Source organism: Populus trichocarpa, chromosome 6, assembly GCF_000002775.5.
Source record: "Populus trichocarpa isolate Nisqually-1 chromosome 6, P.trichocarpa_v4.1, whole genome shotgun sequence".
NCBI classification, from domain to species: Eukaryota; Viridiplantae; Streptophyta; class Magnoliopsida; order Malpighiales; family Salicaceae; genus Populus; species Populus trichocarpa.
The window spans coordinates 9,170,683-9,183,942 of NC_037290.2; the positions used below are offsets into that span (position 1 = coordinate 9,170,683).

The 13,260-nt window shown below is 36.6% G+C and overlaps 2 protein-coding genes across 3 annotated transcripts; one reads left to right on the forward strand and one right to left on the reverse strand.

Annotated features, from left to right (window-relative positions):
- The first annotated feature begins 3,696 nt into the window (after positions 1-3,696).
- LOC18100082 (leucine-rich repeat receptor-like protein kinase PXC1) lies at positions 3,697-6,298 on the forward strand. The gene is made up of 2 exons (XM_006381267.3): positions 3,697-5,224; positions 5,348-6,298. The coding sequence occupies exons 1-2, from the start codon at positions 3,868-3,870 to the stop codon at positions 6,025-6,027; spliced, it is 2,037 nt and encodes a 678-aa protein (XP_006381329.1). The 5' UTR covers positions 3,697-3,867; the 3' UTR covers positions 6,028-6,298.
- A 2,961-nt stretch (positions 6,299-9,259) lies between these two features.
- On the reverse strand, positions 9,260-12,937 carry LOC18100083 (uridylate kinase PUMPKIN, chloroplastic). Of its 2 annotated transcripts, none has more exons than XM_024604476.2 (7): positions 12,103-12,937; positions 11,532-11,676; positions 11,316-11,369; positions 11,146-11,237; positions 10,130-10,365; positions 9,792-9,966; positions 9,260-9,613 (listed from the first exon to the last, which is right to left on the reverse strand). In XM_024604476.2, exons 1-7 carry the CDS (start codon positions 12,783-12,785, stop codon positions 9,592-9,594), a joined length of 1,407 nt encoding a protein of 468 aa, XP_024460244.2. In that variant the 5' UTR covers positions 12,786-12,937; the 3' UTR covers positions 9,260-9,591. The 2 variants fall into 2 exon arrangements, with proteins under 2 accessions (XP_024460244.2, XP_006381330.2); XM_006381268.3 differs by having other exon boundaries at positions 9,796-9,966; positions 12,103-12,934.
- Between the last annotated feature and the right edge of the window lie 323 nt (positions 12,938-13,260).

The window sequence follows — 13,260 nt, forward strand, 5'->3', positions numbered from 1 at the left end:
ATATTGATGTTTTTAATGATGTTAGGAATGTTGGGTATTGGTTTTGAGTGTCTCAATGTTATTTATTAAAAGTGTAAATTTGAATGATAGAAAGTTATAGATTTACTAGGCTTGTCGGTTTAATGTGTTTAGTTATATACAAGTGTAGAATAGAGAGAAATTATGTTTAAATCAATTTTTTAGGATGGGAGAGTTTAATGGTGTAAGGTTTGAGTGATTAGGTTAATACGTGGTTGAGTTCTCGTTGGCATACTTTTGGAAGAATAAAAAAATATAAAATTATGTGTTTTAAATGGGATGATAAAATTATTTAATGGAAATTATATGTGATTTGATAATGTACCTATGTGATTTGTGATTGATCGCAGTGACAGTAACATGGATGTTTTTTGTAATTGACCACAACGAAGATGATCCATGTATAAGTTGTAATCAACTGTAACGGTGGAAACCGATATTTGATTTTGATCATTTTTAATAGTGATCTAATCGCAACAATAATAACCAATATGTGATTTTATAATATGTCTGAAAGTCAGTCATTTTAAATGAGGACTATAAAATTTAAATGCAGAAGGCCAGCTATTTGATGAATGGCTACAAATTTAGATATAAAGTGCCAGCTATTTGGACGAGGGCAGTGATTCAATAGAAATGAGCTAGCACCATTAGCGAAGACCGTGAATCTTGAAAGAATTGAACTAATATTTATTTAAAACTAAGGGGTAATGTGCACGAGCCATAGGAGACATGAAAATTTTATTAAATTAAATGAATGGGTGTGATGAATATTGTGATCGGAAAATTTAGAAATGAGCCTTAAATGGGCATAAGAATTCTTTAAGATGGACAAATATTTAATAAAATGGGCATAAAGCAATTTGAGTTTGGAATATATATATATTTATAAGAATGAGTCATGAAATGACTAAAATGGAATAAAAGTATAATTGTAAAGCCGAAAATAGCATAAAATATACAAAGACAAAGCTATGTTTTTATAACCAGATGTGTTTACATGTCAACTGTTTCGTCTTTTCTATTCTAAGCTATGTAAACTCACATTAAGAAGTATTAAAAACTAACTTGATGCAGTAACCGGTAAAGTTCTAGGTTTGTTCGTTAGAAATTATTAGTTCGAGTCTTATAAATTTTAGGGTTACTGGATATTTACATAATTGTTAACTTCAGGGCCCGTGAGATTAGTCGAGGTGTGTATAAGCTGACCCGGATATCCATGTTAATAAAAAAATAATAAAAACTAAAATTATATATATATAAAGAGCACCAATTCTATTATACGGCGGTGAGCTTTTGATTTGGTCAATTACTGACCGGAGGAGAAGAGAGAGTTGATTGATAGAAAGGAAATTTAGAACGCCAATCCCGCCACCAAATGTTGGATAGTACTAAATGCTTTTGTAATAGAAAGCAGAAAAAAGAAGAAAGGAAACTGCTGGGTCACCTTCACTTTCAGCGACAGCAATTAGTCTTCCCATGCACTGATGCCCCACCATGACTATTGACTTTCAACAGTACCATATTTCTTATAAACAGTTTGGAGTTTTTTAAATTATTTTATGTATTAATTATAAGTTAAATCTCTTTTTTATCAAAATTAAAGAACAAAACTAACTAATTTCCAAAGAGCATTCGTTAAGAAGCATTTAAAATGCTTAATTATCAAAAGGGAATAGAATATTATAATTATCGCTGATTTAAGTTATAAATACCACTTAAATAACCTTCTATATTTCTAAAATAGTTTACCACATCTCCGTACTCACAGTAATATTTTCTTTTTTTCAACAACAAAAAGAGAGTAAAATTTCTAGAATAGTTTGATTCAAAGTGAGTACTAATAAGGATATATTTCACATAAAAAATGAATATTAATAGCACAATTTTCGGATATATAGAGTGTAATTTAATTATATAGAAATAAATTTCATGTGAAAACATACTAATATTGGGATTAATTAGTTAAAATTGTTATGAAAGTCAAATTCTGAAATTGTTATTGAATCTTTCTGCTCGGTGATAATTAGTGATATTGCAAAAAGCTCCAAGATGCTGACGAGCTAAGAAATCTTGGCAATGGGCGAGGTCACCTCTCTTGTTTCCCCCTGGAAACATGGTTAATTCCGCCTAGTTGTCAAACGCGATCTACTGAGAATTTCCTTTAGAAAAACTGTGAGAGTTTCGGGGATAAATGGAAATGAAAACATTTGTGCTGTTCTTCTGGTAGCACAGCAACCTTGCTTCCTTGTTACTTAAAGTTGTCATCTTTTTCCTTCCACAATAATGTAAAAGAAGGCAGGAGCAGGCATATCAAATGATGCAGCGCCCCCTGTCTCCATGAAAAGTGAAAAAAAGCTTCATAAAATAGCCCAAGAAGAGATTCGAATATAGCAATCCTGAGGCTCCTGGTCAATGCATGGGTTTCTTACCTGCTACCACAGTACTGAACATGTAGCTCGTTATTTCTAGTGGTCCTTTACGCTGTGGAGCTTCTTCACTTTGAGCAATTTCCCTCCTAAAGATAACAAATTAAAGGAGAGGAGGAAAGTTGACCACATTATCATGATTTCTTTGCATTGCATGTTAGCTAGTAATCATTGGTTGTCATAACTGTTTTTTGTTTTTGTTTTTATTTTTTTTTTAACAGGTGAAAACAGAGATGCAAAACATGACCCGCTATTCCCCCTGAATTATTGTCCATGATCCTTGTATATGTGACATCAAGAGAGGTAGAGGTTAATTTTTAAAGAATTTTTTACACAATTTAAAAACATCCAAACAAATTAATTTAAAATTAAAAAAGTTAAAAAAAAAAACGAGCTTCAAAACACTCCCTCTAAAATACCAGAGCAGAGGATCACCGAACAGAATATTTTCACTTGCAGGTTAGCAAGCCCAAAAGGACTCAGTTGATTATTAGTGTCCATGGTAGTTTGTAACACAAAAGGAATAGTATTTATTCATCATCAAGAGGGAAAAACCTTGGGGGAGCATTTAGCTATACATATAGAAAAGAACACATGACCATCGATTAAACAGAACAGAGAGATGTCAAGTTACAGATGCTTTAATCAAATGTTATTACCACAACTACTGATCTAGAAATTCTCTCTGAAACAAATGATGGGCGTCTGTAAAGTTGCATTCCTTTTAATAAAGTGGGTTTTACTTTGATGATAAAAGTCGCATTCCTATATAATGAGGGCACCCTGTGTGTCTCATGGTAATTAAAATCTGATCAAGATTTGTGTGGGGTTAAAAGGGTGCAGCAGGCAAGAAGAACAATCAGAATTGTGATATCGATCGTTGTTTTTTAATTGAAAATATATTAAAATGATATTTTTATTTTTTAAAATCAAATATTCATGAAGAACAGAACGCAAAAACATGAAAAAAAGCAGGACATGGATGCCGATTCCACACCCAGACGAAAGCAAAAGCAGAACAAGAGGAGTGCAATTTACTCGTTCCATATGGGATCGAGGAGTGGAGAACAGCAATCATTCAGGCAACCACCTTAGGGCTCCTTTAATCATAAAGATCATTAAAGTTACAGTAATTAAGAGGGTCTCCCCCACATCACTCTTCCTTTAATCATGAGACCACACTTTCCATTTAAGATTATATACATAAACACAAGATTTGTCTTCTTCCCCCGCCTTCCCTCTCTCTCTGTTCTATATTTAAACTTTTTTTTTTTCTAAATCTAAAACAGATGAGAGACAAAATAGAAATGAAGAACTCTCTCAAGTCTCAACTCTCCTCTTTCTTTGCATATTTTTAAAACGTTGTATCTTCCCTTGCTCATTCTTCCTGCCTTTAGCTAGCCTAAAGAAAGATAACAGCATGAAGACAGTTTTTTTCCTCTATTTCACCATCTTTCTCTCTGTCCGCACCTCTCTTACTGTTACTGCTGCTCCTCCAAATGACACAAGTGCTCTTACTCTCTTCCGCCTCCAAACTGACACTCACGGCAACCTCCTCTCCAACTGGACTGGCCAGGACGCCTGTGGTTTCCCCACCTCGTGGCTTGGCGTCGGATGCTCCGCCTCCGGCCGTGTGGTTTCTCTCTCTTTGCCCTCTCTCTCACTTCGTGGGCCCATCACTTCACTTTCTCTCCTTGACCAGCTTCGCCTCCTAGACCTCCATAACAACCGCCTGAATGGCACCATTTCTCCACTCACAAACTGCACCCATCTCAAGCTTCTCTACCTTGCTGGCAATGACTTTTCAGGTGAAATTCCACCCGAAATCTCCTCTCTCAAGCGTCTCCTTCGTCTTGACTTGTCCGACAACAACATACATGGCAAGATCCCCGGACAGTTGACCAATTTGACCAAGCTGTTAACACTCCGCTTACAAAACAATGAACTGTCCGGTCAAATCCCTGATTTTTCCACGTCATTTCCAGATTTAAAAGAGCTGAATTTGTCCAATAACGAGCTTTACGGACGGTTACCAGATAACCTACTGAAGAAATACAGCGACCGAAGCTTTTCTGGCAATGAAGGTCTGTGCGGGTCCAGCCCATTGCCAGTGTGTTCCTTCACAGGCAATGAACAACCAGTCGATTCAGATGAAACAGTACCATCTAATCCTAGCTCTATGCCTCAAACCCCACTCCTTGGCAAAGATAAATCTCACTTACATAAAGGACTAAGCCCTGGTGCTATAGTGGCAATTGTGATGGCAAATTGTGTAACATTACTGGTTGTGATTTCTTTTTTAGTTGCGTATTACTGTGGTAGAGATAGAAGTAGTAGTGCAAGTTCAAAAGCGGGTAGTGAGAGTGGAAAGAGGAGGAAGAGTGGGAGTAGTTATGGGAGTGAAAAGAGAGTGTATGCAAACGAGGGTGGAGATAGTGATGGGACTAATGCTACAGACAGGAGTAAGCTAGTGTTCTTTGACAGGAAGAAGCAGTTTGAACTTGAGGACCTATTGCGTGCGTCGGCAGAGATGCTTGGGAAAGGGAGCTTGGGGACTGTATATAAGGCGGTGCTCGATGATGGTTGTACAGTGGCTGTCAAGAGGTTGAAGGATGCAAACCCTTGTGCTAGGAAGGAGTTTGAACAGTATATGGATGTGATTGGGAAACTTAAGCACCCAAATATTGTGAGACTTGCAGCTTACTATTATGCCAAGGAAGAGAAGCTTCTCGTTTATGATTATCTTCCTAATGGGAGTCTCTACTCACTTCTTCATGGTTTGTGATTTTGCAATCCATTTGGATTTTAATGAATTTTTCATTAGCAGAATAGTCTGTTTCTCGATTATTTATTTATTTATTTATTTATTTTTGTTAATTGTTTCGTTCGTGCAATCTCAGGGAATCGAGGTCCAGGGAGGATTCCTCTAGATTGGACTACAAGAATCAGCTTGGTGTTGGGAGCGGCTAGAGGATTGGCAAAGATACATGAAGAATATAGTGCATCAAAAATCCCCCATGGGAACGTGAAATCTTCCAATGTGCTCCTTGACAAGAATGGTGTTGCTTGCATTTCTGATTTCGGGTTGTCTCTACTTTTGAACCCAGTCCATGCCATTGCAAGACTGGGAGGATACAGGGCTCCAGAGCAAGCAGAAATCAAGAGGCTCTCTCAGAAGGCGGATGTGTATAGTTTTGGGGTCTTGTTGTTGGAAGTTCTTACAGGCAGAACTCCTTCGGAGTACCCCTCGCCAACACGCCCACGCATTGAAGACGAGGAGCAAGCAGTAGATCTTCCTAAGTGGGTGAGATCAGTCGTTAAGGAAGAGTGGACATCAGAAGTATTTGATCAAGAACTCTTGAGGTATAAGAACATTGAAGAAGAACTTGTATCAATGCTTCACGTGGGGTTGGCTTGTGTGTTTCCACAACCTGAAAAGAGGCCTACAATGGCAGAAGTGGCTAAGATGATTGAAGACATTAGGGTGGAGCAGTCTCCTCTGGGGGAGGACTACGATGAATCTCGCAATTCGCTGTCACCTTCCCTCGCAACCACTGAAGATGGGATGGCGGGGTATTGATGTTCCATTGCCTAAAACTAGCAAGTGTCGATTGCTTAAATTTCTTTGTTGTCCTATCCTCTGTTTCATTTGCAGGCAGTATCTCCTTGTTGCTGGCTTTTCATAAGACCCTGAGATTGTATCATTTTTCTTTGTAAGATTTGTAGTCCTTAATGCCTTGCATTTTATCGCTGTTGCAGGTGGGAGGATTTAATATCTCTTGCACCTGTCTGTGAACAATATAGTTCTTCCTAGTCTTCTTTAATGTAAAATTTAGTTTTCGGCGTTTAAATTAATTATTCAGTGAAAATTCCCAGCAGCTTAGCCTATCCAAAAGGTAAGAAGCAATCCCTTCCTACTTGTCGTTCATCAGGTCAGGTAGTAGGAGGAATGTTGAAGCTGTATTCGAGTAAAACAGCAGGCCTGCAAATATTTTGAAAAGCCACACTAGCGTCACTTCCAAAAGGAATGAATTAACGAAAGTGTAAATTTAATTATTATTTTTTAGAGCTATAAGAATATAGATTTAGGATTGATTAGAATTTTTATATAGATAACTAGAAAATTATATGTTTTGTTTCGCTTTAAATAATTGTTAAAGGACTGGCTCGCCGCAAATTATAAGTTGTTTAATTATCCGATCTCTAACAATAATCCACACAATCACTACTAAGAAATTTTCTAAACACTTTTAAGAGAGCCGAATCCTAAACCCTTTTAAGATAGAGGAATTGTTATACATTTGAATGTTAACTTTTTTCTTTTGTGTTTTAGGTATTTCTGCAATGAACTCTACTCATATTAGAAAATAAGAGGTATAACCTAAAAACCTTATAAATAAATAAAAATATCAATTTTCCCTTTAAATAATATAACCTATATTATTTTAGTCTAATTTTAGAAATTTATTCAATCAAGTCCTTACTTGATTGTTTCTAAGTCTAGAATTGTAACCTCCTATATTAATTACATTATAGTCCTCAATTTCTAAAATTTACTTACAATCAAGTCACACTTGATTAATCATTTCATTTTAATTTCTGACCAATAGTTCTTATATGTGTGACCCATTATGTTCCTTAATAAGTTGACCCAAATATAAATTATAATCATAAATAAAATAAGATTAAACAAATTAAACAAATTAATTTATTATCAATTAAATAATTGATTGATTTATATTAGAAAATCAAGTAAAATGTTTAACAACATGTCATGATCTCCAAATATTAGAAAATTCATAAGTAGTTTAACTTAACCTTTCAATGACCAGATTCTCAATGTAATTATTATTCATTCATCAATAATGTTTCCATTTAGACACTATAGCATGGAGTGTGTCTACTATGTCAAATCATGTTTGTTCTCAACACCATAGTCATTGATTCTTTAAATAAAATTTGAAACTCTTTCAAATCTCATTCCACCTTGTGCATGGATTTACAATCAATACTTTTCAAAACATATGAAACATTTTTTATAATTCACCTAAGATGATAAATTCTCTTTTAATTACTTAAATACATTTATATAGTTCATGTTATACTCAATAGTTGTCCATTTATTACCCTTGATTAGGACAACTTGTAGTTTGATCAAAACATAACACTCCCTATATAAGATAAATTGGTGATCTCAAGTCTAAGAGTATGTTTGGCAGTGTGGTTGCGATTGCTTTTCAAATAACTTTTCGTGCCGAAATACATGCTAATGATGTTTTTTTACTTTTTAAAAATTATTTTTGACATCAGCACATCAAAACGATCCAAAACATATTAAATTTTAGCAAAAAAAAATTTTGAATTTTTTGGGAACACGGTTTGCACCGCGTTCCCAAACGGTTTCTAAATATCACTTACACAATTGTCACGTGTAGCAGTGAGTGAAAAAACCGAAAAACCGATAAAACCGAGAAAACCAGAAAAAAATAACCGAAAAAACCGAACCGTGAAAAAAAACTGATTAAACTAATTAAAATTTTGAAAAAACCGACCGGTTCGGTTCGGTTTCGGTTTTACAAGCCTGAAATCAAAAAAACCGAACCCAAACCGAAAAAACCCGAGCCAAACCGGAAAAAAATGAGCCAAAACCGTGCCAAACTGAAAAAACCGAGCCAAACCGGTTTGAACCGGTTTTTGTTCTAAAAAACCGAACCGAAACCGGTCGGTTTGAACCGGTTTCAGTTTTTAAAAAAAATATTCGGTTTGGTTATTTTTTTATATAAAAACTGAACTGGACCGAAAATGATCACCCCTCACGTGAGTCTTTTCATAAACACATGTAATTTTTTTTTATGAAATTCTCATGCGGGTCAGCTCAGTATGCATGTCATCAGACAAATAAATACTTACATATTAATTCTAGGTATCCCTCATATCTCTGCTTATGAGAACAATTGTTTCCTTTCATAAAGAAAAGAATATAATGTGTACTAGTTTCAATAGATCTAATTAATGTTCAGTCTTAATAGGACTTTAACCAAGAATATTCAGAAACAATAGAAACTTCATGATTATAACAACTTTATAATTTTCTTTACAAAATATTTTTGTTCTAAAAACTTTATCTTTACTCTAGATTCATTAATCAAATATTAAATTTATTAATAAAATATTTGATAAATATTAAATATAAATAAATCTTTATTAAAAAATTAAAAATATTTACATAAACAAAATTAAAATCAATACCACATATAACCAACCAATTTTCAACCGACCAAATACACTAGCAATGTCACCATGCTTGCCATTATTTTTCCAATAAAGAAAGCAGAACTAATGGCTAATTTCGAAGCTATACCAGCTAGCTACAAAGAGCATGAATTTACGTTGTTGCTTAACTCTGAATACCTTCTGTTGTCAAACCTGACAGATCAAGATTACAGGGTGAACGTCATTTATTGATTTCCCGTCATTTGTCATAACAATTTGGATATTGTTTGTACATGGATTCCTAGTAGAAAGTTCGTCTCGGTTGGTTGATTGGTTCCATAAACATGCTCTGGGAACATCGTATTTAGAGACCTGGGGTTGACCTCTCACCTTCGACAACTTGTTCTCGTCATCTTTTCCGGCAACATAGCATTCTTTGTGGCAAGGCAGGCAGGCCCGGTTGAAAAATATCCTTCTTCCGGTGTTACAGTAAAAAATTGACTTCAAGGGTATCATGATTTTTAAACTCTTTATGTGTGTGTGTGTGTGTGTGTTTGATCTGAACATCATCTTGCATTGTTTTTCTGGAGTGAAAACGATTAATCAATCACGAGATACCAGCATTACTGCACTGCAAAATCATCAGGGAGGACTTGTCAATCAGCTCCAATTCTCAGCAATTGGAGAGCAAAGAAGATCCGCACCCTGACTTCTCACAGGCATCAAGAAAACCTTTCAACTCAACAAAAAGTACTTTAGATGCCAGTAACTGTCCCAGAAGGGTATACGTAACAGCAATTACATATGGTATCTGGAAATAAAATATCCAGTGAGGCGTTAAGCATGTTGTAGAATTTAGCCGATCCTCCCAGTTTGATCGATCAGTGTACCAACTTGCTCTCCGCATAATGCTTTTGAGATGTTCCCAGGCTCAAGGAGGTTGAAGACCACAACTGTACAAAACAAAGTTATTCATTTAGCATGGAATCCGATCTCCCAAGAATGATCCAACAACAATACTATATGGCTAAAATATGGCAATTTTATGTCAACAAACAGCAAAAACAACCTTTACAGGAGCAAGAAAATGAACTGATATGTTAGTAACAGAAAAGGTGCAGCAAAATTTACCAACCCGGAATGTTGTTCTCTTCACAAAAGCTCAGTGCCGTCATGTCCATTGATGTGGCGCCTCTGGAGACCAAGTCCCTGATGGAGATGTGCTCAAATATAAAATTGCTGTCTGGAGAATGGCAGTCATAGACGCCATCAACATTGGTACCTTTAAGGACTGCCTCGGCATGAACTAAGGAAGGAAAGCGTGTCAGGTGAGATCCAAAGCACAGTGAAGAAAGAAAAAGTGATATCTAAAATTAACCTAAAATGAGAGAGAGAGAGAGAGAGAGAGCAATGTTTGCTAATGAATTAAAAATATCATGCAAGAAATGTAAATCAGGCAGAAAGCATACTCTCTGAAGCTTGAACAGCAGCAGCAGTGTCAGTGGAAAAGAGTGGATTTCCAGTGCCAGCACCAATGCCACCAAATATCACTACTCTGCCTTTCTCAAGATGCCGAATAGCTCGTTGCCTACTGTATGGTTCTGAAACCTCCTGCATTGCGAATGCAGTTTGCACACGTGTTTGAATGCCTGTCTTCTCTAGTGCTGACTGGAGCAATAAAGAATTCATCACACTTGCCATCATACTGATACAGATTGCACAATGAATGTTCAGTTCAGGAAGAACCACAAATTCTGAGAATCACGAATATGTTCCTCAGCCAGCAACCACAAAGTTGAGATCATAGACACATTTAGTTAGCAATAAAGCAAGGAAAAGATTGTTATCACTAAAACAATGAAAGATATCAGTAAAAGTTTCATGAAAGAAAAGGAAGCAAATGCTCACTGCATTCAACAAAAATCTCAATGTCAATTGTGTTATATGATCATCATCCTATGTTCACTAACGCCACAGAATTAGAATTGAACTAATTGTAACCAAGGATACTCATCCCTAATCTTCCCATCTGTGTAATATCAATTTCATTCCTTCAAAATCACACAGATTCCTTCCTTGTTCAAATGACCACTCACGATTTTATTTTATTTTAAGATGAAAAGAAAATCAAACAAGGTATTGAATGTAAAACCTGAAATCAGGATAACTATTATTCATTTATGGAGAATATAGGCATTGAGAATGAATCAGTTGCACACAGCATGACAGCTACACGAGAGCTCTAATAAAGGCTTAGATTTCAAGTAGACTTGTGCAGTAAGGGCCAGGAAAGAAAGGGAAAAAAAAAAAAAAAGGAGCAACAGTAAACACATCACAGTGGTTGCTACCATGAGCAAATAAATCAGGTTATAACAATAATCACACTGGGAAAGAGACACTAACAAAAGACTATGATTTACAATCACAAGAAGGCTAAAATTGTCCGCAGTTTTGTCTTATAGCAATCTGCTAGGAAGCAAGTTACCCTATTTGGTATGCAGTGCGTCTATGTGAGCCTGTTGCAGTCACCCATGTGTTTCCACAAAAGAAATTACGGGCTCCAACAACAATTGCAATCTGGAATACAGAAAAGAGTCGGCATGTTACATGTCAGATTCAGAAAGACAGCAAAAATCCCACTTGCAATGAGCATACCTCAAGACCAAGTTGGCAAGCCATTGCAACTTCTCTTGCAATCAACGTCATCACCTAACAATAAAAAAATTATCAATTTAATTTCAGCTTCAATTCAAAAGAAAATAGAAAAATAATATACAGACAATTTGGTGCATTTACTAGAGAGAGTGATGTGGGAAGCAGTCTCTCCTATATAATCCCAAGTTTAAGCAGATGCAAGAGGGCACAATTAACCTTTGGGTCAATGTTGTTAGGACCAGTGCCAGCAAGAGCAACACCGCTAATTTTCAAGATTACTCTCCGCCATCTGGTTTTAGAAATAGATTTGGGCATCATGTTATTTGTCTGACCTGCAGGACTAGCTATTGTATTTGCATATCTGCCAAAAACAAATGTAAATAAATATATAAGAAGATTGCAACAAGAACACATTATAAAGAATGGAATAGCTACCAAAAATAACAACTGTTGAGGCGCATCTTCAAGCAACAGAAGAAGATAATAACTTGCTCAGTTGTTCCAAACCCAAAACACCATTTTCACTTGAATCAAATAGGGCAAGTAACCATTAACTATATAGCTGCATATCTCACTCAGTTTAATAGTAATAATATTGTTAGTTAATGATTTTCCTTGCTGGCGCAGCTACCACAAACAAAAACAAAGATTTGTGATACAACTTAAGAAACTACGTTGAATAATCTCAGAACTAATTCATCGGAAAGAACATCTAACACAATTCTTGTTTCAACATTAAAACTTACTAAAAACAGTAGTAGCATAGCATTAGCATAGAAAAATATACCTCTTGGATTGCCTAGATACGCTAGCAGAAGAAGCGCCACCGCCACCATTGTCCTCGTCGGCAGGGGCAGGGGCAGGGGGGGCAACCTTGATAGTCAAGGAATTCCCAACAATGTCCTCCATTTTTTGAAACCAAGGCCAATGACTAGTCGAAATACTACCAGTAGTAATCCTATGCCTCTCCAGTTTATACCTCTTCTTCAAATTATCAACTTTATTCTTGCACTGCTCCACACTCTTACCCTGTTTCACCATCGCCGCCACCTCCTCCCAATCTCTCCCTCTTAAATTCCCTCTACTCAGCTGTGTAAATTTCTCCATGTACGCGTCCAACAAGCATCCGATTGCTACGTCACTCCACTCTTCTCGATCCTTCCTGTACTCTCCTCCACCGGATCTTCCTCTTTTGTAAATGTTGTACGGAGTCTCTCCTCCATCGATTTCACCTTCTCGTTCGCTTCTCTTTGATGTCTCATTGTCGCTGTAAGGATTCACGTCTGCGAAAGCTGAATCTGTCTCGTTATTATCCTGTCTGTCTTCTTCACCGTCCAGAGGGAGGACCGACTCAGGAGGCGCGTGGATCGGAGTTGATTTCGTTGGGTATCGGTAGGGGTGGTGGATGATGTGATGATGGTGGTTATCATCGCCGAGGAGAGAGAAATCCTCGTCACAGGAAGACGCCATGAAATGGAAGGGACGTTACAGTCAGGGTTACGGGAACGACGACGTTAGGGAGAAGAATGAAGCCGTTTGAGGAAAAGGAGAGGGAGGTGGTTTAACGGAAGGGGAGAATCGTGAGTTTTGGAGGGATGGGCCGTCACGGGCTCTGACGGACCCGTTAAGTAATGGAGAAATGTGTGTGGGCACGTGTGTGGGACCTTAGTTCCGTAACTTTTAAAATGTTACCAAAGCTTTAGTCTCTGATCTATATCCTCGTTCTCAATTAGATCCAGAACCTGTATATTTTGTCAATTTAGTCCTAATTGTTTCAAAAAAATTCGAAGTCTTATCTTATCTTAATAAAATAGCAAAATGGAAACAATCGAAGTTTGTTGTTTTTTTGACACGTGTTTCACTGATGTGTACAAGTGTTTTTGGTGGAGCATGACATTCTAGATTGTCTAATGATGCCATTGCTCTCCCAGTTTCTAAGAAGTGT